The sequence below is a fragment of the Entelurus aequoreus genome, linkage group LG12 (assembly GCF_033978785.1).
Source record: "Entelurus aequoreus isolate RoL-2023_Sb linkage group LG12, RoL_Eaeq_v1.1, whole genome shotgun sequence".
Classification (NCBI taxonomy): Eukaryota; Metazoa; Chordata; class Actinopteri; order Syngnathiformes; family Syngnathidae; genus Entelurus; species Entelurus aequoreus.
Window position 1 is genome coordinate 28,611,181 of NC_084742.1, and position 27,898 is coordinate 28,639,078.

The 27,898-nt window shown below is 38.1% G+C and overlaps 1 protein-coding gene across 1 annotated transcript; it reads right to left on the minus strand.

Annotated features, from left to right (window-relative positions):
• Positions 1–1,309: 1,309 nt before the first annotated feature.
• LOC133661872 (retinal guanylyl cyclase 2-like) lies at positions 1,310–26,819 on the minus strand. Its single transcript, XM_062065415.1, has 24 exons — positions 26,233–26,819; positions 25,310–25,557; positions 25,000–25,230; positions 21,998–22,153; positions 21,480–21,622; positions 19,908–20,063; positions 17,648–17,797; positions 17,178–17,397; positions 15,497–15,572; positions 13,599–13,683; positions 13,154–13,270; positions 12,978–13,055; positions 11,716–11,892; positions 11,486–11,639; positions 11,265–11,408; positions 11,037–11,185; positions 8,246–8,409; positions 4,526–4,649; positions 4,379–4,447; positions 4,104–4,278; positions 3,253–3,351; positions 3,057–3,142; positions 2,014–2,099; positions 1,310–1,899 (listed from the first exon to the last, which is right to left on the minus strand). Exons 2-24 carry the CDS (start codon positions 25,548–25,550, stop codon positions 1,812–1,814), a joined length of 3,168 nt encoding a protein of 1,055 aa, XP_061921399.1. The 5' UTR covers positions 25,551–25,557; positions 26,233–26,819; the 3' UTR covers positions 1,310–1,811.
• Positions 26,820–27,898: the final 1,079 nt, after the last annotated feature.

Genomic DNA, 27,898 nt, shown 5'->3' on the forward strand with positions numbered 1-27,898 from the left:
TCTTTAAAGGAACCCGGATCTGGAAGAGCTGTTCAAAAGACTAGCTCGTTATTAGTTATTTTTTCTTAAACTTAGTTTTTATCAAGAAAACAATCACTGTTAGAAGTTATAAGGTAATATGTGCATCAAAGTCAATTACATTTACACCAATATTACTCTCGTGGTGGGTATTATCCTGAAATATTAACTCCAACTTTATTTTTCTTGTAAACATTACATAAGGTGATGCCATATGCCCAAGCTCTATCAGTGACATCATTATATTGAGGGGTTTTGGGGGTTTTTGTATCAAGAGAATTTTACTATTACAGAAAGAATACACAAATGTTAAGTATAAGAATAAAATGTATGCGTGTGTGGATACAAACATTTGGATTTTGGATTTTGGATTTGGATTCCATTTGGATACAAAATTGTACTACCCAACCTAGTCCCAACCTTCTAGTCCATTCACCTGTCGGGTGGCACACACTTCAGCATGTGTATAAGGAAACGTCTTGCAAACAAACTGAATCGGTTCACTGTTCACTTAAAAGAGCCGTTCAAAAGATTGTATTTGTTCGCAAACGTCACATCTCAAGTAGGATCAGGTGTGCTTTTTTACTTCCTATTCTGTTAAATGTTATTTAATGCAGATATTCCCACATTTTTGAGGGCCATGCACCCCAAGAAAGGATATTTTCCAAAGACCTTCATATGATTTTTTCAATTCAATTCCCAATGGACTGGACTTTCACATGAAGTCGGGACCACTCGGGTGACTACTCCTTATGCATCAGTCGATGACGTCTCTGCGCCCCGACGTGTCTACATGCAAAAGGTTCCCCTGCTGGCCCCACTATGGACTGGACTCTCACATTATTAACTGTATCCACTCGGCATCCATTGCACTGGTCAACCGGGGGAGGGGGATCCCCATATCTGCGGTGCCTTCCAGGGTTCCTCGTTGTTCCCAGTGGGTTGAGTTTTTCTTGCCCTGATGTGGGATCTGTCATATGTCATTATGGCTTGCGCAGCCCTTTGAGACATTTGTGATTTAGGGCTATATAAGTAAACCTTGATTGATTTTTTTTATCTGCCAGATGACAATGCTTTTTCATCTTTTTTAGGCATGTTTCAAATCGGCTAAACCCTTATCCTTAATAATAACGTGCTAAACTTAATGTACAATGTCGGCTCATATTGAATCGATTTGGAAGATTATAAGCACATGATGTCTTGAATGTGTTTTTTCTTTATTTCAGCAAAATTATTTTCAAATTCAAATATTGAGGCATGCCCGGGGGCAGGACAAGAGGACCACCACCAACAAAGATGAGAAAGTCAGCTTTTTATTGTTTACATTCTACAGTTAAATTCTTTTCACACTTGTGACATTTAAGAAAATTCAGATGCCACTATACATCACTTTATCACTAAAGTTCAGAACATTTCACACCAAAATTTTAACCATGTTTAACATATTTGTATTCTTGTATGACCATTCAGAATATTACGATTACTCACTTACTTTTAGGTTTCATGATGAACAATTATTTCTATCTCCAATATTTCCAGTGAGAATATTATTTTGAAATACATACAGCATCCTGCAATGGATTGACTGTGATCCACCTTAAAAAACCTTTACTGTAGACAAGCTATTAACATAATGCACTGAAAAATATAATTTAAATATGCAACAAAAGTCACTATTTAGAGGACCACAAGAGGCACAAACTGGAAGCATGATGTTTACATGGATTTTTTTTTTTTAATATTCACATCATAAACAGAGGTAGTGTGCATGTGTGGGTATCCATTGGCAACATCTATTTCTTATTCTTCAGCTGTCGGTCCAGAAACTTCTGCCTTCTTTCAACTGGGATTTCATCAAGGCTGATACCATGGTTACTGGCCCTAAAACACACACAAACAGGGAGATAAAAAGGACCAAATATTTTTAAAAGCACATGCACTGTATCATTTTTAGCCATCCCATACATTTATTAACGTGTGTGTGTGTTTCCTTACCCGCCTTTGAGGTCTGGAGGGACAGGGAGAACTTTATCGAAGTCGTCTCGTCCCATCAGCCAGTAGGTGTCCTCTGAACCTTTCACCTAAAAGCAAAGCTCATATTTTGCCTGACTTGGTTTACTGTTTAAAACGTCAAAGCAGCTTGTTTCCCATTTGTGTGTCATATAATGTAGGCAGCAGACATATCGACCGCATATCAAGGTGGGAACAACAAAATCTTTGCATGTGTTACATCAGGGATGTCAAACATGCGGGCCGGAGCAGGCCCGCGAACAGGTTCAATCCGGCCCGCGAGATGAGTTTGCTCAGTGTAAAATCGAGCTGCATTTCAAAATTAAAGAAATTAAAAGTGTCCACTGGATATCGCAATAGCAATTCTGTTAGGTAAGCAAATAGTTTATACAGGGGAGAGCAAGTATACCAAGCAAGAGGTACACGGTAAAGCGGGGCTGTGACTCTTACCCCTCGACACAACGTAAAACAAACAGAAGTAAAATAAACAAATGGTAACCCCACTTAAAATGCTGCATGAGACACTGCACATTGATATAGTTCTGTGAAAATGATTGTTTTCTGTGCAAATTTAAAGAAAGTGAACAGTGGAAATGACAAATGAGGTGGTTGATACATAACCAAGTTTTTAGTTATGCTTTATTTAGTTTTTTGTTCAATCCTAGATGGGCTGTGACTTAAAAGTTTAATAGCTTTGTAGATACACTGAGATTGAGTCTAAGTTCATGGTGTTTTTGAAACTGCACCATTTTTTTACTTATGATTTTCAACTAACTTGAAGTGTTTTGTTAAGAGGATTATTTTTGATGTGTACAGAATGTCTTTGTTCTATTTTGGGCCGAAATAAAACAAAGAAAACATTTTGAAGTTGTCGTAATTCTATTTTTAAGTTATTATGCCAAGATTTTCCCCATCTGGCCGACGTGGGAATAGACTTTCTTCCATGCTGCACCTGAGCTAAATTAATTTGACACCCCTGTGTTACACGAAACAAATTAATTGTTAGGCATGTTGTATTGGAAGTGTACCGTAGCTTTTCTGGTCTCTATGTGGTAACCCAGTTTGAGACTCGTCAGGACCTTCATCGTACTCAGACTGATGTGGATTCTGTAGGCTACAAAGTACAAAACCACTTTACTCAATACCCCTTCATGTTATTTAAATACTCCCATTCATCCAGGTCAAAATATATTCTCGGTTACTGTTCTGGATTTTTCTACTTACGAAGTCCGCTGGCTTCCATATGAGAAGCTGTGGTCACAGTGTCTCCAAACAGACAGTACCTGGGCATTGTGAGACCCACCACACCTGCCACAACTGCACCTGGGGACACAATTTTTTTTAGCATGGATTAACATTTCAGCACACCAGGATGTTTGCGTACACATAGGATGAGCCAACTGTCTGAAAAACACTGAAATGAGTGTTTCTTTCCCCAAGCATTGTATTAGATAGAAGAGGGAGTAGGTTATAAATAGCATAGGTTAATAGGAATAGATTAAAATAGAGTATGTATAATGAATACAGAAATAGAATACATTGTGATCTTGAAGTGAAAATAAAATGTCAAAACAATGACAGCAAACAAAACCAAAGCGGGTTACAAAAGCTCCTCTTGGATGACAACGTATACGAGCAGCAAGTAAGTGCGAACATGGCCTAAAAAACGCCTTTTTAAAGATTTCTTATGAATCAATTTGGAATCTAAATAAATAAGAATCGCAATTTTGAATTTTTTTAGGGGTAATTTTGTCTTGCCTTAATTTAGACTTTGAGGATTAATTTTGAGTTTTTCTATTGATTTTACTTTGTGAAACGCACTGTAGAGGAGCAATTGCAAAACAGTTGGTTACGTTGAGCGTGTGCATGTGTTTGTATCACTGTTAGCCCAATAACCCCACACAAACACATGTGTGCACCACAATTGTTAGTGTAGAGGAGTGATCGCACTACAGTCTGCTATGCTGCACACGTGCATGTGTGCTTCTGTTTGTGTCAAATAAGTCAAACTGCTAAAAAGGTTCATGTCAGTTAAAATCCATAGTTCGTTTATTTGTTATGGATGGAGTGTGTACCAGAGTGAAGTCCAATTCGTATCTTCACTTTAATTTCGGGCATGTGTTTGATCTTGAACGCTGCAATGGAGTGCAGGATATCGAGCGACATGTTAGACACTTCAGCTGCGTGTCGATTTCCGTTCCTGTTGGGAATGCCGGACGCCACCATGTATGCATCGCCAATCGTTTCAACCTGCACAGAAAAACAGTAAGTTTGGTTCAGATTTTTTCACTTTGTGCGTTAAGTGTTTCCATACAACGCAATTTTCCACTTTGGAAGTTGAAATATTTACCTTGTAGACGTCATGAGAAGCAATGATGGCATCAAACATGGTATAGAGGTCATTCAGCAGGTCCACTACCTACACACACACATGCACACGCGATACACACAATGTGACATAAATATGATGGCTGTAGGACCTGAGTATAGTTTGTACCTCAATGGGTTCGCTTAGAGCTGAGATGGTTGTGAATCCAACGATGTCGCTGAAGTAAAGAGTACAATCCGAGTAATGTTCTGGTCGAACTGGCTTCCCTTTCTTCAGAGCCTGAGCCACTGACCTGAAAGAGTTGTTACTTATCTTTACAACAATTAAGTACAACTTTAATTGCGTTGTACATAGAGCTTTCTTAATTGTTTAAAGCAGCGGTTCTCAAACTTTTTTCACCAAGTACCACCTCAGAAAAAACTTGTCTCTCCAAGTACCAGCATAATGACCAACATTACAATACAGTAGCATAGTAGGCCTAAGTATTAATTAAAAACAAGGCAGATGTTTTATTTAACAAATATATTCAACACTTTTGGCCACTGTAACATTACAGCCAGTTTGAACAGTAATACTGTCTGTGTTTTTATTCTGAAGCCGTAGTAGTGTGTGATTGGTTTGAAAAAGTGTCTTGACATGTTTTGATGTCAGGTTGACTGCAATAAAAAGGTCCCCTTTCGACTTTCTACTAACCGTCTTTAATTTCTGTTGAACTTTTATGTCATCTTACTGACTAAAGCAGTCACAGTAACAATCTAAATGTAATGTTATCACTGCACCTTAACCATAATTTAAACACGGAAGTGAAGCACCACCCACCTGAACGACACGGGCAGCAAACGTTTACAGCAATGGTGTCATTTCGGCGAAAAATAGTCCTTTCTAGGCCTTCACAAAAAATTTGAAAATGTGGCTTATCAATGCCTACAGCTGCCAGCACTAGAAGATGAGCCTGTTTTGATGCTAAGATAAATGTTATGTTGTGATGTTGTATTAAATTTTTTATCATATTGTGTATGTATTGTGTGCTTTTATTATTTTTCTGTCTCTTTCTTATCTTTTTCTTTTAAATTGTAATTGTAATGCCTTTTTTACATCATGGCCAGGGGACTACAGATGAAAACTAGCTTTCTGGCTAATTCTGGCTTTTTTAAACCATGTGTAGTCATGTGTTTTTTGAAATTGTATTGTCCCCTTTGAAATAAACTAATCTAATCTAATGTAATCTAATCTTGTCGGGAGAACAGCTTGCCATGGCTTTGAACCTGATATTTCCATTATGTACTCTTTTCTTTCTGCTCGCTATTACCCCCGCTTGTGGCTCATCACTAACTAGTAAACTGCAGCTAAGTTCCCCCCGCTACAGCACGGCCCGAGGGTCAAAAAAGACATGTGTGCGTTACTCGCCTGTTAAAAAAAGGTGTGTCTTTACTGAAATGTATAGTTAACGCGTTATTATTGCGTTAACTTGGACAGCATATTTATCTATATTAGGGTTGTACGGTATACAGGTGCTAATAAATTCAAAACGGTACTATATTGCCTTTGATAAATACCGGGACTGTTTATCATCTGCATGCTGCCGTGCGGCAGTGACGTACAGAGCGGAGGAGCATGTTGAGTGTGTCAGCATGCACACACTCAACAGAGCACACACGAGGAAACCGCGACGAGAGGAAAAATGGCAAATAAAGGCAATTTTACTGGTCAATAAAGAGGGTGCGTGAAGCACAATATGAATATTTGGGCTTCAAATATTAGCAGTCTAAATCGCCCACACAACGTAAACTATAACGCAAGTGCAATGACTGAACTGAATTGTGTTTTATCTTTAACAATGTGTGTTTCACCTGCTACATGTCTTATCTGTGTACAGTACTTTTAGCCATAGTATTGTTCTTAGTATTTACGAATGATTGTAATTATCTTAAAGCACAGACAAATTGTAGCAACCATAAATCATGAAGCATAATGTCAATAAAGCTTTCTCTTCTATTCTAACCTAATACTAGATTATGTCAGGCTATATGTAATATACAAAATTGTAAATTGTTTAGGTGCAACAAGGAAAGCCCAATGTGTTTAATGCCTTGTATTTTAATCTTCTAAAATTGTTCTTTGAGTGCAACAAGAACCATATGTTAACCGTATCCTAGGATTTTTTGTTAAAATGAAGCCAAAATTTATTTATTTTTGTGGTCCCCTTTATCGATTATTATGATTGATATTATAATCACGATTAATCACACGATTATTCATTCAATTGAAAACATGAGTTTTCATTGTACCACCAAAACTCAACTGTAAATATAGTTTAACAATAAACCACAACAAGTAAAATAATAACAATAGCAATAACAATAAATTTTAAAAACTTTTTTTTTTCCTTTTAATTCAGTTTTTTCACCTTTTAATCTTTTTTACCACCAAAGACTGTGTGCTAATTGCGCAAAATACAATGTAATAAAATGTTTGTTAATTAAATGCAAAAAAATCCTCACATTTGTTGGTACAATACATCTTTGGACAATTTTGACAAATATTTTAGGTCAAGGCATGTTAATTGTGTAAATGTATCAATAAGTGACGTAGGAACATTTTGTTAGTGCAGTCAGACCGGGTGTGGCACCCCGCGCTATTATTGTGAAGGGGGAAGTGTGCTGTGCTGTTCTCAGCTTGACGTGTGAAGAGGCAACTCACTTGAGGCTGTAAAAAAAAAAGAGCGAGCCTCTTATGTTGCAACCATGTTACATCGATAATGTTCCCAACATCACAAGGAGATGGGATGTCTTGTGGGTTACCTTTTATGTCTACAAAAGCGGTCAACCATGAATGTTGATGATAACTTGAGTGACAATTTGATAAGTTGTACATTATTTAAATTATACATATTCACATTGTGGCAGCACGGTGAAACAGGGGTTAGTGCATGTGCCTCACAATACGAAGGTCCTGAGAAGTCCTGAGTTCAATCCCGGGCTCGGGATCTTTCTGTGTGGAGTTTGCATGTTCTCCCCGTGACTGCATGGGTTCCCTCCGGGTACTCCGGCTTCCTCCCACCACCAAAAACATGCATTTGGGGATAGGTTGATTGGCAACACTAAATTGGCCCTAGTGTTTGAATGTGAGTGTGAATGTTGTCTGTCTATCTGTGTTGGCCATGCGATGAGGTGGCAACTTGTCCAGGGTGTACCCCGCCTTCCACCCGATTGCAGCTGAGATAGGCTCCAGCACCCCCCGCGACCCCAAAAAGGGACAAGCTGTAGAAAATGGATGGATATTCACATTCTATATATAATTGCAAAAATGACTGTTGAGGAAGGGTAGGGATGGGTACCATTCACATTTGAACCAATACCAACCCGGTACCTCAGTACTCAACAGTACCAATGTTCTGTACTTTTGTGTGTGTTCATGTGGTAATAAATGTAATAAAAATTATAAGTTTGCTGTCCAGTTGTAATCTTGTTTTTTTTAGCCTTATGAATCTCATTTGCCAGTGTACATTTATTTCAGTTTGTCCTAGGTGTGTTGCCGTAACGAGAATAAAATCTATTGGCATTAAGCTGAATTGCCAGTCTTGTCTTTTGTTGCACCCTACTTATACTGTAAGTAGTGCACTTATTAAACATTAGCTGTTTGATTGTAACATGCATCTTGGTTGTAGTTTTGACAAATTTGGAGGTGTTGAAATTGCAATTTAAAATCGCCAATACAAAGTCAGTAGCATGTATATGGCATAACCAATGTGAATAGCATTAAGCTAGCTTTAAAAGTAAAGCTTTACTTTCAAGCGCTTTCTGTCAGGCGTGCTTGGCAGAAAGTAAAAATACTTAGTAGGTTATCAAATATGTCGAAATATGTTTGAAATGTTAAAATGTGTCTTACTTTGGCAGCAGCTGTCCTATGAGCTTATCCGTCTTGCTTCTCTCCACCTCTAGCTCATCAGTTCTTTCACGGATCAGATCTTCCAGGTTTGAACTATATTGCTCCAACATTCGCAGCATGGAATCAATAATGTTTGCTCTCCTCCCTCTGTTGATACCTCGAAACTGCAGCAACAAACAACACAACAGCGTCTTTCAAATGCAAATATTTCATGGTGGTCACTTTATGTTGTAACATAGTTCTATCTACATTGTGCACACACGTCTCCGTGTTTCACTCCTTGTCACACAACACTTCCTCATTCTCCACCAACATGGTGTGTTCACAAACCATGGGAAAAATGAACGTCATAACACACAAACATACACATTAACACCGGCGGGCAGGTATAGTGCCAGGCAGGCACGTGCACACATAGGGCCCTATGGGTGCCTGAGTCCCTGCCCTTTTTTGCCTCGTCTTAAAAAGTGCCCTCTGCCTGTGTGTGTGGTTTTTTGTTTTTTTCTTTAAACAACATTAATAAATTCCTGTCAGGGATGTAAAAAAAAAAGAAAAGAAAAAAAAAACAACGCTACAAAAACTCCACGTTTTCTTGTAATACCGGATTGTTTGAGCCTGCCGCTTCCGCCAGAGAGAGCAAGTGCTCCTGGCTGCAGCCCGCAGATCGAGGAGGGGCTAAGTGAGTGAGTACGTGAGAGGAGAGAGAGCCAAGTTACTGCGCCCCTGAGACGTGACAGTGGAGCAACTTGAATCTGTGAGCTATGGTCTAGTCGCCGTCCACTTATTCAGCATCTAATATGGGTAATATTTCAGAAAAACTCTGTATTATTCTATTATGTCAGCTTCTGTTTTTGCCGGACGTCGGAGCACGGCGCATCAATTGAGCACGGCACATCAAGTCCGCACAGAGCAGAGCGGATCGTGCGGGACAGGAAGTAATGTACAAAATACAAAATAAAACACCGGGTTAATTTTCAAAATAAAATGCACTGTGTTTACGGCGGATCACATTTCTCTCACAGTAGAGTTTTAGATATAAGGTTATTGTGACTTTGCTATTACTGTGTGAGTTAACAAAACAATAATAATAATAATGATGATAATAACAATAATAATAAGAAGAACAATGATAATGATAATAATAATATTAATAATTATTATTATTATTAATAATAATAATAATTTCAGCATTCTGGGGATATAAGATGTAGGTTATCTGTTAGGAATATTGCCATCTGTATTTAAACTTGATTCATGTTGATTATGCCTGCAGCACAATGCCAAAAAAAGAAAGGATACAGCCCTCTACTGGCCCCTGGTCCATATGTTTGGCCCTGTATTGCGTTTCAGTTGTTTAGTCTGAGTATTAAGTGAGAAAGACCATACGTTACAACTTGATGGTGTTTTCATCAAGTTAAGGGAAGAAGGACAGATTTTCACATTGAAGTTTTTTCCATTTGGGTATTTATTTTTGTATTTTTTTTCAAAGTTCATGTTCAATATTAAAGTGCTTATCTTTAACAATAAATAGCCTAATAATAAACCAGTGTTTTGTTGCTTTTCATGTCTTCCAAGCCTATGATAATGTGAATTAACTCATTATGACCATAATTTGTTGACACAAAATAAATGGCAATCACTTTTACCTACAAAGGACACACAGCTTAGTAGTTAGCTTCCTATTAGCAAATTTAATTTTACATTAATTTCCATATTGTGTAAAGGACCAAAAAAAAAATTCCTGCCCTTTTCTGACTTTGAGCCCCTGCCCCTCTATAATCATGTGCACGTCCCTGGTGCCAGGTTATTATTTGCGCACTATTGACTAGTGATGCACCGAAAACTTGGCCACCGAAAAAATACATACTTTGATCACCGGAACAGTGCTGCAAAACTGGATGTTGTGATGTCGACGTAAGCCATAAGTACGGGGTTGTCTGGATTGGAGGCAGCATGTCCACGATGTGGACATACTTTAATGTATCCGAGATATACCCGCGGAAAGCCCCGCCCATTTGACCTTCAAAATTTAAGATGACACTGACTGACAAGGCTACCAGCGGTGCAAAGGAAGTTTGACATCAAACTCTCTGCAGCTCGCTTTTCGTCGCGAACACGGAGCGACAGAAGTAAAGAGTGTCTAAACACGAGTACAGTCTACAATAACACCAGAAAAAGATGCTATATTTGTTGCCAGTCGTTTTTAATAAAGGAAAGAGTGACTGAAAGGATTGCAGAGATCTCTAGGAAAAAAAAGTCTCAACAAAGTACATTGTACAATGAGAAGCAACAATTGAAAACTAGAGCAAAACGATATTATGTAAGAATAAATATATGTTAATACTATATTTAATAATAAGAGATTTGTTTTGGATGTATGTTTACATTTAGTTTGCCTTTTTAAAGAAAATATATGCATCATGGCAAATAATATGACGTCATATTGACCACGCCCCCACTCCCGTAGGTATCTCGGGTAAACCCTGTATATTATACTACTTTAATTTGTTTTCACGTTAAAAAAATAATAATTCTTATACTGTGGCGGCTATAATTTTGCTGTGGCGGTGCACCACCATCAGTTACATTAGGGGGAAACCCTGCATTGCATTGAGGATGCAGCCGTTTTCTTGTTGCTAGAAATGTGTCGTCAACATACATTATCACTATATAACAATAAGCTCTACCATCGGCCAAATTTATATTGTCTATATCGCACAACACTAGCCTGCAGCTGTTCTATGTGAGTGCCTTTTGAGATTGTTTCATCGCGTCTCATCTGGTCAGTCACCTGTTTGAAGATTTCATCGAAGCACGGCCTCTTGGCGGGATCTTCATTCCAACATTCGTTCATCAGATTGAGACAGTCGGCTGGAGCTTCATCTACAGGAATGGTTGGCCGGCAAAGAGGGGGCGGCTCCTTCAACCTCTCTAGGATCTCTGAGAGACAGTCCAAGAAAGGCTTTTTAGGTCAACTGTGGTCCAGCTGCACACATGACACAATGGAAAACATCCTCACCAGCAGCGGGCATGTCCATCATGGCATAGGGTGGCGTCCGTGATATAACTTCCTGTATGATGATGGAGAAACTAAACACGTCTCCAGCCATAGAGCCTCCTCTGACTGGACACCTCAAAAGCTCTGGAGACGTCCACAGCAGCTCTGGCGGACAAGAAGTGACATAATGCACATTTACACAACCAAAGTCTAAAAGTCCACTTTCAGATTTTTTTTTTCACCTTGTGGGTCCTCAACAATGTTAAGTCCCTCTGAATGAAGGATCATGTGTAGTCCGTAATCAGAGATCTTCAGAACAAAACGTCCATCAACTAGACAGTTTGTGGACTTCAGTCGCCCATGACTTAAACCTCGTAAATGGAGATGTTTCATCCCCTGAAAGACAACCGGCAATCGTGTTGAGCTTAAGAAAGATTTGACTTCCACAAATGATGCCATCCATGACGTTCACCTTGATGAGGTCCATCAGTAGCGACGACTTGAACATCCAGTCCAACCGCATTTCGCTATCAGATAGAAGGTCTGCCAGGCTGCCCCGAGGACAGTGTTCAACCACCATAGCAAAGATTCCCGAGTCCACAAACAATCCCAAGTAAAGGTTCAAATTTTCATGTCGCATTTCTCTTAACTGGAAAGACAGAAAATCTGAGGTTTGACTGTCGACTGGAACGTCTTTAAAGGCATCATTAACATGGATTACAGGTGCCACAAGAATGACATCATAATTTGATTCCATCCATCCATCTATTCTCTACCGCTTGTCCCTTTCGGGGTCGTGGGGGGAGCTGGAGCCTATTCCAGCTGCACTCGGGCGGAAGGCGGTGTAGACCCTGGACAAGTCACCACCTCATCGCAGGGCCAACAAAGATAACATCTGATTCAAACACAAACCTGTTTATGTCCAGAGCCCTCGGTCAACAAAAAATTGATTCACGTCCAAATTGCAATTTTTATTTACTTTGATTCTCAGGCGATTCCTAATTTTCGAAAACCGATTAAAAATTATACATATTTTTTGCAAACTTTTTATTAATTTTTTGTAAGACTCAATTTGTTGATGGACAACAAACAACAATTACTGATATTATTATTATTATTAAATATTATTATAATAATAATAATTATTATTATTATTATTATTATTATTATTATTTTTATTATTGATACTGTTGCTTTTATAAATGTTTGGTTTTCCTTTTCATTTGTGTTGTGTTTGATAAGTATTGTATTTGTACGTCTTCTCAATTGCGATCCTAAGTATTGTAAAGCGAGGATTGGGTTCGAATTGCTCTATTTTCTTTTAGTAGATTGACTAACATTCTGTGATTTTTGTAGATAAAATTTAAAAAAAAAAAATTTTTTAATATATTTTTTAGGCCAACACTGCACGTATAAGTTGTAGATTCTGAATAAAATCGTCACCCCAAGAATTGGAATCAAATTGAGATTCCCACCTCTACTAAGTAAGAACGTCCACCTTGCTGTGACGTCACCATAGAGCCACAACGCAAAACCTTGCTAACGGAGGCATCAAAGTCTGCTTGCAAGCTCAAACCAAAATGCATGAACCTTATGACATGGCGCTATGACATTGTTAAACACGAGTATCCAACATTGTAACAACATTACTAAATAAGAAAAGACAAAATTCATCAGAGGTCCCCTTTAAACAGGTTCCACTGTACAATTGAGTCATTTGAGGATTATTCATACGTTGCTGAAGAGCTTCTGCGTGTTTTGACTGACGGTTGTATTTCCTCCTGGGATCTTCTTTAGCCAAACCCAGTCACCCTGTGAAAAGCACAGCCAATCAGAGCACACATGTCCAATCAAACCCCAGGTCAGAGGTGTGTGCATGTTTGTTTGTTTGTTTGTGTGTTTGTTTGCACCTCTATTATTCCAATATTTGAACTCTCGGGTGTGGTCAGTATGTAGCTTCTGGCGATCGAGCGGAATGGAGTTTTGATTTCAAGAAGACTTTTCATGATTGACTCGTCATTCACTTTCTAGGAAACAAGAGCAGAGCATGTGTGATGTAGTGACATGAAATATTAATAATAATAACACATACCGGTACTTTAATATACATATATACGTACATACATACATACATACATACATACATACATACATACATACATACATACATACATACATACATACATACATCAACAACCTGTGTGAGAATATTTTGTTCTTATACTAATATAATAGCTTATAGCCACGCTTTTGACACCTCATAGAGACTGCAGTTTTAGGGTTAAGGCTTTTTTTTCATCTTGTCCACATATGAAAGAACAAATCACAAGGACATTGCTGTGTTTGCTGTCAGACCTTTTTGCTGACTTGAGCGTCAATGAAGACGATGTCATCCAACGTCAGAATGAGTTTTGTGTTGTTCACCACTGTCCTGTTTTTCCTGTACAAACATAGTGGGATTTAATTGATTATTTTGGGTTGGCTGATTTAACACAAGGCAAGGCAAGTTTATTTTTACATCACAATTTGTATACAATTTAATTCCAAGTGCTTTACAGATGCATACAATTACAAAAAGTCAAATAAAATCATTAAAAAAAAATGTATCATGGTTCAATTGAATTAAAAGATAAGAGTGCTGATAAGAGACTGTTTTCAGCCTGGATTTGAACATTGAGACATCTACTACTTTTTATGGACATTTTTGAAGCGTTCATGCATATGCAATAAAACCACTTCTTTCTTTTTTTACCGCCAAAAGTGCGCTCATTGAAGATGCTGCACTTACTCCGCTCAAAATGCAAAAAAAAAGCATAATTTGAGTTTTTTTTCCACATTATAAATATTTTTTATAATATAGATTTTATGTAAAAAAGAAAAAAAAGAATGTCATTAAAAATATACTAGAAGGCACAAACGCATCAATTGAATTTGTTTCAATCAACCCCTTAAGGCCTCTAGCAGCTATAAAATTATAAAATGATGTTTATGAATAGACTATAATGTGAAATAGTTGTTTTATTTCTGACCGTCCAAAATGTTGATACACACAGGACAGAGAATTCTCGTCTATCCATCGTCTGGTTTGGCAGTGCGTGCACTGATCCTGCAGCCGTGTGTGGAACTGTCAGTTTGCACGTCATTCCCACAATTGCGAAATAAAACGCAAAATAGTGCTCGCAAAACGGTGATGATCATCATATATTCTTCATATTAATGAAGACAGAAACGCAAAATGGATTGCACATCTTATTCTGCTTATTTGTGAGACACAATGCACTTTGTACACGTTCAGAAAATCAGCTTTGTGTGTGCTATCAGGTTTGCACGTGCTTTAGTACGCGCAAACCTCTAGTAAATCAGGCCCAATGTGTGTATTGCCCCATCTCAGGCAACATTTATTGTACCAGGCTCCTATGGCGAAGATCACTCATTTGTTTATTTTTGTATTTATTTTTTCTAATGGATCTCCATTTGTTGCTACACTGTAGTCACTATTTTTCCTGTAAGGTCATCTAAATAAAAACTCAACAATACAAAGAAACATTTGAGTAACAGGAGTGAGTTTTTAGCACAGGATTAACAAATATATTAAGTATAGCCACATGGAATTCTTGCGAATGGCATATTGACACTGAGCACATTATGTGATTCAACAAAAAATTTATGAAATAAATAAATAACAAAAAAACGTTAAAAGGGTGAACTTTACCCAAAAAAAATTGTTTTAATTTCAAACGAAAATGTAGACAAAGTATAGTACAGGTCGTTCGCTTATGGGTTTGATTACATTGATTTAAATGGAAAAAAAACACATTGTTTTTGTAGTCTGTCTTCCCTTTTGTGTATGTGCACTGTATATACTGTATGTACAGTATATGTATGATTGCAGGTAAACATGTTTGCACAATAAATGCGCAATAAAAAGTACCAAATTTTTTGAAAGTACAGTTTAGATGAGGAGTAGCGCAAATGTGTAAAAAATAAAATTTCTTAAGGATTTTAATCATCATATTTCAGGGGAATGTCTCATTTTAGGAAGCATGTGCAGGCAACAAATGCACAGCATGCAAGATAATTTCAATTAATTTAAACTGTATTTTTAAAATATGTAATCAGATCAATGGCAGGACACTTTGCTTTATAAAAAATATATTTTACATTTACTTTTGTCATTAATACATATATACTGTATATATATTGAATATACACACATAGGCACAAACTGATATTTCACTAGGCTGTTGTTTTACCTGATCCAAAAGAATATGGCTCCAATCAGAAGGCAGATCAGAATGCAGGCAAAGAAGCCCATCACTCCATCCGTGTCTACAGGACAAAAGTACAAAGAGCACTTTTTACTTTCATTGATAAATGGACTCAGTAAATACCCAGAAATGTGTTTCACTATGTGCTGGGGCTTGTTTGAAACAATTTCAGGTAGGTCAGTACACTGACTATATCAGTGGGTCCGTGACACATTTGATACCGGGCTGCACAGAAACATTAGATAATTTATAAACGGCTTTGTTCCACTAGACACACCAATAAGCTTGTTCATAGATGTATAATAAAACTCTTGAAATAAAGTAACCGTTTGTTATATCTTTATTACATAGGATAATGCAATTTAATTAACATACAATGTAAATGTGCCAGATTATAGCTAAAGGCTAACCCGGCAGGTTGACGGTATATATAACAAGGTCCATAAATAGTTAGGTTAGACAACCATCCAATCAATGTTTGGCACCATGCCACACCCACATCCTATGGCGTAGGCAAACGTCCTTCGCAATTTATCATCACCCATCAGTCTAAAATCACACATTTCAAACATGGCTCATTTGGTCAAAGTCCCCCTAGTAGGAAAACATTAATGTACGAACACTTTTTTTGGCCTAAAAATGACCAACGGAAACCAAACTGGCAGACTTCCTGTTTGTTTTCATATATGGGTTGTTGAGACTTTTATGTGCGTCCTGTCATTATAGACGTCTCCAGCGATTTTTGGGACAATACGTGAATTTTTCAAGAAGGTCATAGAGAGTCAATTTTGAAATTTAGTGTTCGGGACCTCAAAACTATCAACTTTTTCGCCAGACCTGACACTCTTGCAGGAATTGTTTCCTTTTCATGCATGTTAACTGAATAAGAAAATCGATCAAAGTGGGAGAATAATATTAAACAAAGCAGGCAGCAAAAGCTGTGAGGGTCCTTTCGAAAATGTAAAAAAATAAAATAAAATGAAGACTCATATAAAACAGTAGGTTGCTGCATGACCTCAGCTCAGGACAGATCGAGAATAAAATCATCATTAGAGTTAAAGTGTACAATGGAGAGTTGCTGAAGTGCAAGTGTGCTAAATAGTTGCATATAATAAGTGTGCTGAAGGAAGCAAATGCACATCTCCCTTGGCTTAGTAAATTAAACTGATGGAATTATTGCACATGGCCCTATTGTACAAGTAGTTAGCATCAACAGATGTGTTTACGCATGGAAAAGTATATATAAGTATCTATGTATGAAATATTGCACAAAATATAACCATCTAACTTTTAGAATATAAATAGAAATATATTGGAACTAATGGCAAATGTATCTAATTTTAGTATATCTCGACGCTCTTGTCCTTGACGATGACATACAGTATCTAGTATAACGTATCAGATATGTTAGCCAAAAAATTAAGGCTAGCGAAAATGAGTAAAAAACTAATCCTTTGGAGAGCTTTTTTGCAAAAGTTAAAAAGGCCAATGCTCCCACTAATGCTCCCGTTATGGTGAGTCGTATTTTTCATGCACTTATTTTTGCTTCATTTATCTACCACATGTGGGAGGCCGGTTCGTGAAAATAATGCCTACATTAAACCGGTCCATGGTGCAAAAAAGGGTGGGGACCCCTGGTCTAGATCAGAAAAAGGGAGCACAGCACCTCTGCAAGGCTCATCAGGATTGAACCAACAGGAACTGGAACTCTGGGGTTTTCCTCCCGGGAAGACGAACGAATGACTCAGCGGTTTCAGGCTGCTGATAGACCCGTCTGCAGTGTGCGTTGGGGCGAGCGTGTGTGTCGGCACCAGTTGATCCCCATCACAGTCCAGCACCACATATCTGGCCTGTAAACCACTGCCTTCTTTACCGCCATGCAACACCTGGTGGCAGTCACAGCAAATAGTTATTTACCAACGTTACAATGTTCACTCACTTTTTCTAGTAGTTTGTCATTTTTAACATTACTGATTGTCATCTGACAGATTTCATTATGCACTACGATTCATGGATTTATATCATTTTCAAAGTAAAAAATCAGAACGAAAGGTTTTGTCAAATGATTTGGTTAAACTATAAACAACATGTTTTTTATGCTAAGAGTTTGCATTTGGACTTTGAATTATTACTAACCTGGTTAAATCCCTGGAAGCTAAAGCCTCCATCTGATTGGGCCAATTGATCCCCTGTCACCCAGCCTCCTCCGCCTGCCTCACGGCGCTCCTCTACAGCTTTGGCAACGTAGTAAATCATGTTAAAGATGGTCCCAAAGAGCGGAGACACCTGTTCACAGACCCATTGGAAACTGGTTGTTTATAGAATACCACTTTTGAGTTCTGTATATCTTCACTCTAGCCTAACTTTCAAATAATGGCTTATGACAATTCTCATGCCATCACGTATAATTATTTTCTATTTTTATTTATTTGCTTTCCATTTATTGTACTTCACTATCAGTATGGTACATGCTTATTGGTTAGATTTAAATGACGTCACGTCCGGTTCTTGTCCGACTCATTAATTATGTGTTGTGGTCAAGCAGCATCTGTTCTCATTCGGTACTAAGACACCATTTAGCCTTGCTCAAAGAAAAATTACCTATATGCTGGCTAGGGCTGCGAATATTTAAGCACCACGCGACTTGATTCGATTCTTGGGATAACGATTCGATTCTCAATTCAATATCTAATCTTTTTTAATAACATTGGATGCCAGTTCTATAATCTACACCAACAATATGATTTGCCTGAGTGGCTGTACAGGTCAGATTGAAAAAAATAATATATTTTAGATTTTTTTTTTTTATCGACCAGGAATCGTCACAAATGAGAATCGCAATTCATCTGAAAATCTTTTTTTTTTTTACATCCCTAATGCTGATGTTTTTGGCTGTACGAACCATTCAAATCGTGAAAAGGATAAATGTTTCTTCAGAGTTCCTCGAAAGGGAATCAAGAAGGGCGGAAGATTGTACGCCGTGGCCTGCTGGGGCAGCGGGCTGAGAGCGAGGGACGCAAACAGACTGGACAAGTTGGTAGAGAAGGCCAGTAACGTGGTGGGAGTGGAGCTAGACTCTCTGGCGGTGGTGTCAGAGAGGAGAAGTCTAGCAAAACTCCTAGCCATTATGGACAACACCTCCCACCCACTACACTCAAACCTTGCGGGGAGAATGAGCACGTTCAGTGGAAGGCTCAGACTCCCAAAATGCAACATGGAACGACACAGGAGGTCCTTCATACCGACAGCCATCAGACTGTAAAATGCATATGTTCCTTGACTGCACTTAAATGTAGAGTATATGTAGAATATATTTATATTATTTATATATTATTTATATAATATATTATATTTATTATATTATTTATTATTATTACTGTCTATTGTGAGCGAACTGTGGTGCTGAATTTCCCCCAGGGATCAATAAAGTACTTTCTATTCTATCTATTCTATTCTATTGCAACATTTTAGGAAATGACGCCGACGAAGTGGCACGCACTCCAGTCTGAGGGAGCAGAGTCGAAGAACGCACAAGTTTGCAGTGATCACTTCATTAAAGGTTTGTTTGATATATTTTTAATATACTTTACACATTTAGTATTTCCTATTGAAGTAATATCTTGAGATTGTTTGTATTTTATATTTAACTAACAGAAATCAGAAAGTGAGTGTGACTGATACTTTGTCAGAAAAGTAAAGTGAATTATATTTATATAGCGCTTTTCTTTAGTGACTTAAAGCACTTGTAAAGTGCTGAACCTGGAAGCCTCAAGTAGCTGGCACGGCCACTCTACCAACCGAGCCACGGTGCCCCTAAGGTACTTCTACGTCTTTTTCTTGGTAATACATTTTATTGTATTGGTTTTCACACAATATTTATTATCTAAAATTGTATTAATTTTTTAAAAGCATGATACATTTTAAAATGGTGCTGTTTTGGCGGCCTTTTCACAAATTAAATTGATTTAAATTCATTTCAGTTAAAGACATTGATTTGACATACAGGTGTTTATGGTTAAGCGCTCCGTCACAGAACTAATTAAGCTTGGAAGTTGAAGTACTCCTTGTATTGTTTATAGGATTGATTTCAGTCATTTTTACAAAATAAAAAATCTGAAAAAGTACCCCACATCTTTGGTTTTTAAGTCATTGGTAGGAAAATTTTGGACACCCTGCAGTACATGCACAGAGACTAACAAGCATTCACACATTCAGTATATTCACCATATGTCCAATTTAAGTACACAATAACAATGCATTTTTTTGGACTGTGGAAGGAAACTGGAGTATCAAATGATAATGGTATTGAGGCTTATCTTCATTCAATGCTGATACATTTTTATGTACATATGCTACATGTATGTTTTTGTTTGTATAGTTTGTTGTGTGTTTTTACCTGTGTCGCTGCCACCGCAGATCGGATCTCTCGGTTCATTTGAGCGTGACGAAAAGCTTGATAGAAATTCTGATCAGACGCCATGGTGACGGTCATAACGGAGCTGTAGGCATGGCGAAGTTGGGTGCTATTGGTCAGCTGGGGAAACACTGTGTCCTTGTGGAAGGAAGAAATAAAAATAAAACAAATAGTTCAGGTAACACAAAACACCAAGAATATGAGTCTGTTTGAATATTAAAAGGCCTATAAGTTATTTGATTAAAAATGATAATTATGAGTTTTGAGATTTTGTTAATTTGAAATGGACAATACATATTGAAGAACATTTGACTAGTAAATATGTGATCTTAAAGTCAATGGCTAATTTTGATCTCCAGTCCCCTGGCAAGTTGATGGTAAAATTAAGACAAACACATTTCTCAGACCTGACACTAGCAGGCGAGCATTAGGATGCAGGCAGAAGCTGCTTGTCAGTGCGTCTTTGTTAAGCAAATGTAATATAAATGACATCAGCAGAGTAAGAGAAGTCGACTTAATTAGTAGTGAATTGAAATTCCATGGCAGTAATTATGATTAATTGCATAAATTGAACTTTATGTTATGTAATACAGATGATAGACAATATAAATTATACAAATTTGGCCAACAATAGAGATTTTATTACTACTATTTATTACATTCTAGGTGTGTCCCGCAAATTTGATGATTGCATCAAATATTGACAGTAAAGATATCAGGTATAGTATGAATCGATGGTCGATACTACAGTGTTTAGTTTAATCTTTCATTATCTCAAAATCGTTTTTTGTTGTTTTTGTTACCAAACGCAGAAAATAATTAATGAGAAATGTTTGCTTGTGTTTGACTGTGTTGCACTATTGATGGTATTATACATTTCATATGTAACAAAAGTAAATAAGGTAACCATTAATTTATTAAATTTTAATTGTTACATTGCCATCTTGTGTTTGTCTTATTATTATTGTGATCAAAAACCTAAGCATTCACTGATCTTGACGATTTGAATTATGAACTTGGTATGACCAACACTGCCCCTGTAACTACTTGGTATCGGATAGACACCCAGATGTGTAGTATCATCCAAAACTAATGTGTTGTGCTATAGTGCTGATTGCATTTTAACAGAAGCGTAGATAGAGCCATGTTATAACAAAAAGTAACCAGCTATTAAGAGAAAATTAGCAAGTAGATTAATAAATGTGATGAGAAAATAAAACAACTGGAAATAACGCAATACGTTGCCACACATATAATCAGCTAAATTAGGTGCCTTTTAACTCATTTTGAAACTGTTCATTATCATTTACAGTGCATGCAAAATATATATTTGTATTGCAAGAGACTGCAATATACAGTACATTACAGTATACAGTACATAGTAGATTTTAGGCCACATCTCCCATTCCTAATTGTGAGTTGTTTTTGCCCCAAAAATGCAGAAAATCACAAAACAAATTCCTAATAATTGATACTGCAGAGCATTGTTCTTCATATACACATACTTAATACCACCAAGAGAAAGTGCCAAAACCACCCCCTCCCATCAATTACCTGGTAGGGCAGAGCATAGAGCAGGGCGTCGTATGGAATAAAGATGTAACCATCTGAGACCATCCCCATGTCCAGAGCTGCCAAAAGGAGCTTTCTCTGATCCTCCCCGCCAATAAGAACAGAGCTCATGCACAATATCACCACTGTAAATTGAAAAAAAAAACAGCAACTTCAGGGCTCTTGTCAAATCTTAAACTTGAAATAAAGACGTGGCCCTGCTTATTAACCAGTTACTGTACGTTCCAAAAGTTCCTGTTTGTATTTTCAATTGTTCCTAGATCTGTATTTTGTCTTTTGGATGTTATCATGTTTCTATCTATATTCCTTAGCGCAGAACGACATTTTGACAGAAGACCAACATAATGACAAACACAGTCTGTTCGTATGCCAGAGTGTTCCTAAGTCAAGTAGTGCCTGTCTATGAAGAATTAATCGAAACAATCTACAAAACCAAACTTTCAGTGCCAGAATTATCCGATTCAAATGAAGCCTGGTATTATTACACCAGAAACACTGACCTTTGACCTTGTCTGCCAGTCTGATTGCCTCGAGTGTTTGCTGAGGTCCATCTTGGTTCTTGGTTTCCATGGTAAGAATCGGACCAACAGGTAAGCCAAGAGCTCTGAGTGCAGAGGCCACTTCTTGTCCGGTGCTCCTCCAAATGTCGGCCGGGGCTAATTTGTGTGGGAAATGGAAATAATTGATTTTATCTGTACATCTTCCAATACAAGACATTTGACAGGTGACTTTCCATACGTAACACCAGGACTATTAAACCTGTGGCGCATAAATGACATCAGACTGGCCGTCTGGTTCAGTTACAAACTTGAGAACAAGTAACATTTCTCTCTGGTACTCATCGAAGGCAGACGCTTTCCCCTTTCCTCTTCTTATCTCTCCTGCTTGCTTTTTTGTTTTGTCTAATCTTAATTTACTACTAGCCTTTTTTGCACGACGCTCCAAAATCTAAACAGCCTCTCAATAAAATTGACAGAATCTCGTGTTTGAGAGAACCTGCCTGTCCTGATGGAACAGTTGTTTTTGGACACACGACTCTTGGGAGAAGCGGAGTGCCGCGTACCTGGCCACCCTTTCAGTCGAGGACGTTGAAGATATCTCCCTATTCAGAATCACAATAACATGACATCTGCTGATTGCAGTAAGCGTTGCCCGGGTGGCAGATGTTCAAAGTACCACAAAGCTGCCACAAATGATTGGAGTATGCGGGCAGAACTCTGGGCACCCAGAATTTTGTCGTTTTGGGCTAAATCCCAAACGGGACAACATCTTGGATACCCCATCTGCTCTGCATGGCGAAGTATGATGAATGTGAGGACCAGAAATAGACAATTGAAGCAAAAGATTTACATTTGTTTCCGCTTGCTCAAACACAAACATTCTAATCTGGATTGTTTTGCCGGGCTGCAAGTAACATGGCAAGGTCTTTGCTTTAAAAGTCCCCTACAGAACAGTGAAGACACAACAAACTCTTCTCTGTCTCTCACACAAACACATCCCACGCCTTCGACGCTTCACCCCATGTGGTATGACGGAAAATGGAGCAGCTCCCCTAGTGACTGGCAGCTTCGGGCCAGATGCCTGCCCCCTCACCCTTTGTTGCAAGTCTCGAATGGTATGTCGTAACATGTGCTTATCAAGTTGTTTTTTTTCTGGCCCAAGATTGAGCCCCCATCCCCCACCCAATAGGAGCCTACCGGTAGCTTGGGATCAACATTTTTTCTTACTCATCCTCCTCACCTCGTGGTCACCTTTTCCCACCTTTTACGAGGCTCCGCCCTAGTAGCAACCCATTAGCATTCCTGTTCTGTCACCCTGGACAATATACTGTATGTCTGCTCTTTTTTTTTAATCTTGTCCAGCCACTCAGGGAAATCTTATTGTTAATGTAGATGCCCATATCTGCTGTAGAGTTGTATTTTATAAAAGAGAAGTGTGGGATACTTCTCTTGTTGCTTTATTTATATTTGACTTTATTAAATGGATTTATTTGATGTTTGGCTCAGCCGGACCGGAGTAGGAGGAGATAGAAAGAAGAAGAAAAAGGAAGGCAGAGGGGGAAATTGCAGAGACAAGAGAGGGATAAGGAAGAGAGATCTATGCATCTCTGCATTTGAACGGGTCTGTGTTGAAAATTTTATTTTGTTGCACTTTTTAAGTGCAATGACAATAAAGTGCTATCCTAAAATATATATCGAAAATCAAATTAGCGTTTTTAGCAGTACATCCCTAGAAATCATCAAATGATGGCAAATATTTTACTTGTGTTATTACAGTAGTTCCTTAGAAAACGCAGAGCTCTCTCCTAAAGTAGATCAGTGGTTTTTAACCTTTTCAAGGTTTAAGTTTAAGTTTCTTTTTTTTTTTTAAGTACACTCACCAGAAACAAAGCATTTTTTTTTGTTGAAACAAAGATGTAACAGTATCTGATTTAGTCAGTACTGTTTCATACTAAACAGTGCTCATCTGTAGTGGTGTTGTTTGAATACAGAGAGATGTGTACGCTTTGTTTTCATGACTGTATGACTGCAGTGTATGACTTTAGTTATGGTAGTTATGGTCTTTAGATCTCTATAAACGATATTCAATTGAGTTCAATAGCCCCGTAATTGATGACCATAACCACGCTGACAACATCCACACTATGGTTGTCCCAATTCGAGATTGATATTATATTGGTCTGATATCAGCAAAAAAAACTAATATCAGATTATATTGGTTTGCTTCTAAAATCCCCAATATAAGTGGTCCGATACAAGCAGTCCTTGTGCAAAGCTGGACAGCCAGTTAATATCTAAATATCCTCCAATAAGCACACATGGTTGGTGTTTTCTTATATTTTAGGCAAGTCATTCACAAACGGTAAACATGATAGGTTATAGGCTACTAGGCGCTAGCAGCTACACAACAGTTAAGCACACAACAGCTAGGCTGCTAGGCACACAGTAGCACACAAACTATATACTGTATATGTAATAAGTTTTCTTAATAGAACAATATTGCGATCTAAAACACAACATCTGTCAATATAAACAAGTTTTAAATTATTCTAGTTGCATATTATAAATACAAAAACTCCCAAGGCAGAAGTGTTAACTATCCAGTAACAAATGTGTCCACATCGTTCACTGTACTGCTTCATTAGCTTAACTTAAAGAATTATTGTGACCACTAGGTGTTGCCAATAGACAAAGAATTACAATTCCACTTTAACCTAAGGACAATTTTAAGTCAATTCCAAACAATTTATAATAAATAGGTTTATGTTTTTCATACCTACCAATGTTCTCTCAGTAAGTTTACTTGATCAAACCTTTTCTAACAGTTCACACTACAAAATAGTAAGAGTATGTGTGATTCGGGCTGATATCGTATTGGCCAATACTTAAGGCTCCATTATTGGTATCTTATCGGAAGTGAAAAAGTTGTATCGGGGGACCTCTAACTCTCATTAATTGAATTCATATCACCTGACCACACCCATTGATGAGACATTTCTTACCTGAAATGACACCTACATGTGCCCAGTGAAAGAACCTGAGAACACTGAACAGAACTCTGCTTGGTGGCGTGATGGGCGAGAGGTTTGGCCAGTCGACATCCAGGCAGCCGGGCGACGCAAGCCCCACCTCCCAGTGTTGAGCCAATAAAGAGGCAGCATGACAAAGCGAGGGATTAAAGAGTCCAACGTAGAGGTGACCGTAACCTTCCATGTCTCCAAATTCTGCTAAAGCTGAAAAATCAATGGAGAACTTTCTAGCAATATTCTCAGTTGGCAAACATTTTAAATACTGTTGATTGACACCCTTTACCTTTGGAAGTGGAACAGTCCTCATCGAGTAGTTTGACATCATACCAATAACCTCTGCTCAGACTGCTGTCACTCCGTAACCTTGTCAGTGCCAAGTTGGCTGCTGCACTTGGCATCGCCATGGAGAACATCGGATCACAGGACCAGGGACCAATCAGAGCCAACTTGAAGGTAGCAGTCCAAACCCCTGCAAAACTTAGCAGCCATAAACAGAACCCCAGAAACCACCTGGGCAGGATCATTGTCACTCTGTAAATCAAAACAGAAACAGTCCAAAAGATCAAATAAAACGTATAAGAGGGCTCTTTGTGTGTCTGTGGCATCCAGGTTTCAAGGTTATTTTTACGTGGCAGCTTTACAGGATTAAACACCTCGACTCAGCGTTCAGGCTGCCAGCACACGACCACAAGCACTAATGATTGTCAAGTGGATCATGTTGTGCCTTCCAACATGAAAACATTGACTTTTCTGAAAAATACTGACAAAAAAACCTTCCTTCTACTCCACTTCTCTGGTTCTTGCACTGGACTTTCATGGAAGTAACAAAAGAAGGCAAAAGTGCCACAAACTATGAAGCCAAAACTTGATTAATGCGGCAAAGTTACTTTGTTAAGCTAGATGTTAACATTCAGCCAGAGTAATAATATTCAATAATTCAGTAACATCAAGTAAAATGCGCTTTTTTTGCTAGACTTGTAAGAAATTTAAGCAACTCTGTCTGATTTACTTTTTAAACATGTATAATAAAAACACAACTGTGAGAATAGTGAGGAGTCATAATTTCACTGATTAACAAAACACGTCAATACATTTTAACTTCCAATACTAATCGCTATCATAATTCTATCCTTACTGACTGTTTACAACATTTTATGCATTAACATTAAAGCTGTATATGCAAAAAAAGACACAGTAAAAGCTTACCTTGGTCTTCGAGCTTCATTTGTTCAGAAAACCAACAAACTGACGCTGAGTCAGGTGGAACGAGAGAAAGAGGCTTTGACTTTAATCCTGTTTGGTCAGTTGACATCTAATGAGAGGTTGATGGGTGGTAGGGGTCAGGGTGAGCTGGTAGGCCAGGCAGACATTAAAAATCACATTTGTTCAAAACGTCTATGCTTGCATGCATTGTGCATTAATCGCTAATATTAAGATGTCTCCATTTTGATTAATAAATTTGATACGTTTAATGGGGTTTTTTGGTGATGATTACGTCATGTTTTGTTGTGTTATGTTTTCAGCACAAAGGTAGTTCATCAGCATAGTCTGGAGAAATTCACATACATTCCAGTTTAGCTTTGATCCACATCCTACTTCAGGGTTTCACTTTTAGAGCTGATCTAATAAAACAGATCTGGATTAGATCCACACTCCAAGCTGGTCTGAAGCCAGGAATAGAGTGTGGATTATCCCAAGTAGACAAGGTCTTGAAGATACAAAGTTGCTCCCATTCTTTTGATGCGTAGTCAAAATGACTAGGAAAAATTAGACGATACATCAAAAGCAAAGGACCGGGAGGCCGTACTTCTCCCTTCACTTTCAGTCCTTTTTTTGTATATTCTGGAGAACCAGCAGTGTCCTCTACAGTAGACACGCCTCCCTAGGGAGGTGTTTAGGGCACGTCCGACGCTAAAAGACAACAACAAAAAACCATCCATTCATCCATTTTCTACCGTTTGTCCCTTTCGGGGTCGCGGGGGTGCTGGAGCCTATCCAAGGGATGCATTCGGGCGGAAGGCGGGGTACACCCTGGACAAGTCGCCACCTCATCACAGGGCCAACACAGACAGACAGACAACATTCACACTCACATTCACACACTAGGGCCAATTTAGTGTTGCCAATCAACCTATCCCCAGGTGCAAATCCACCATTTATATTTTGTGACTTGAATATAAACTCAAATCTGATGACAAAATTATGGAAACATGAAAAACAAGCAAAAAAAAACCCACTACAACAGACCACTAGTACTTTGTTGCACCAACTCTGGCTTCTATAACAGCTTACAGTCCCTGACGAATGGACTTATTAACGAGTGACAAACAGTACTCTTAATAAGTTTGTTCCAACTTTATCTGATTGCTGTTGTCAGATCAGCTATGCAGGTTGGGATCTTGTCATGGACGATTTTCTTAAATTTTCAATTGGATTGAGATCCGGACTATTTGCAGGCCATGACATTGACCTTATGCGTCTTTCTTCAAGGAAAAAGTTCTTACAGTTTTTGCTCTATAACAAGATGCATTATCATCTTGAAAAAATTATGTCATCATCCCCCATCATCTTTTCGATTGAAGGAATAAGAAAAATTTCCAAAAAGTCAATGTAAACATTTATTAAATATTTTATGATAGCCATCTCCCCGGTGCCATTACCTGATATGCTGCCCCATATCATCAATTACTGAAAATGTGCATGTTTTCTTTAGGCAGTCATCTTCATAATATTTATTGAAACATCAACAAACAAAAATTCCAATCATCACCTTGTGGAGTGTAGATTTGCGGTTCATCGCCCAGGACACGTTGGGAAGACTATGTCTCCCAGCTGTCATATATAGTCCCCGATTGCTTTTTCTTAGCCCATT

What these genes read in the sequence shown, in the direction of transcription:
- LOC133661872 (XM_062065415.1), bottom strand. Translation starts at nt 25,550, where the DNA reads ATGATCCTGCCCAGGTGGTTTCTGGGGTTCTGTTTATGGCTGCTAAGT. An exon ending in ACGAATTGGACTTCACTCTG is followed by an intron (nt 3,352 to 4,103) that starts GTACACACTCCA and finishes TTGTGTCCCCAG; the next exon opens with GTGCAGTTGTGGCAGGTGTG. An exon ending in CCTCCAGACCTCAAAGGCGG is followed by an intron (nt 1,900 to 2,013) that starts GTAAGGAAACAC and finishes TGTGTGTTTTAG; the next exon opens with GGCCAGTAACCATGGTATCA.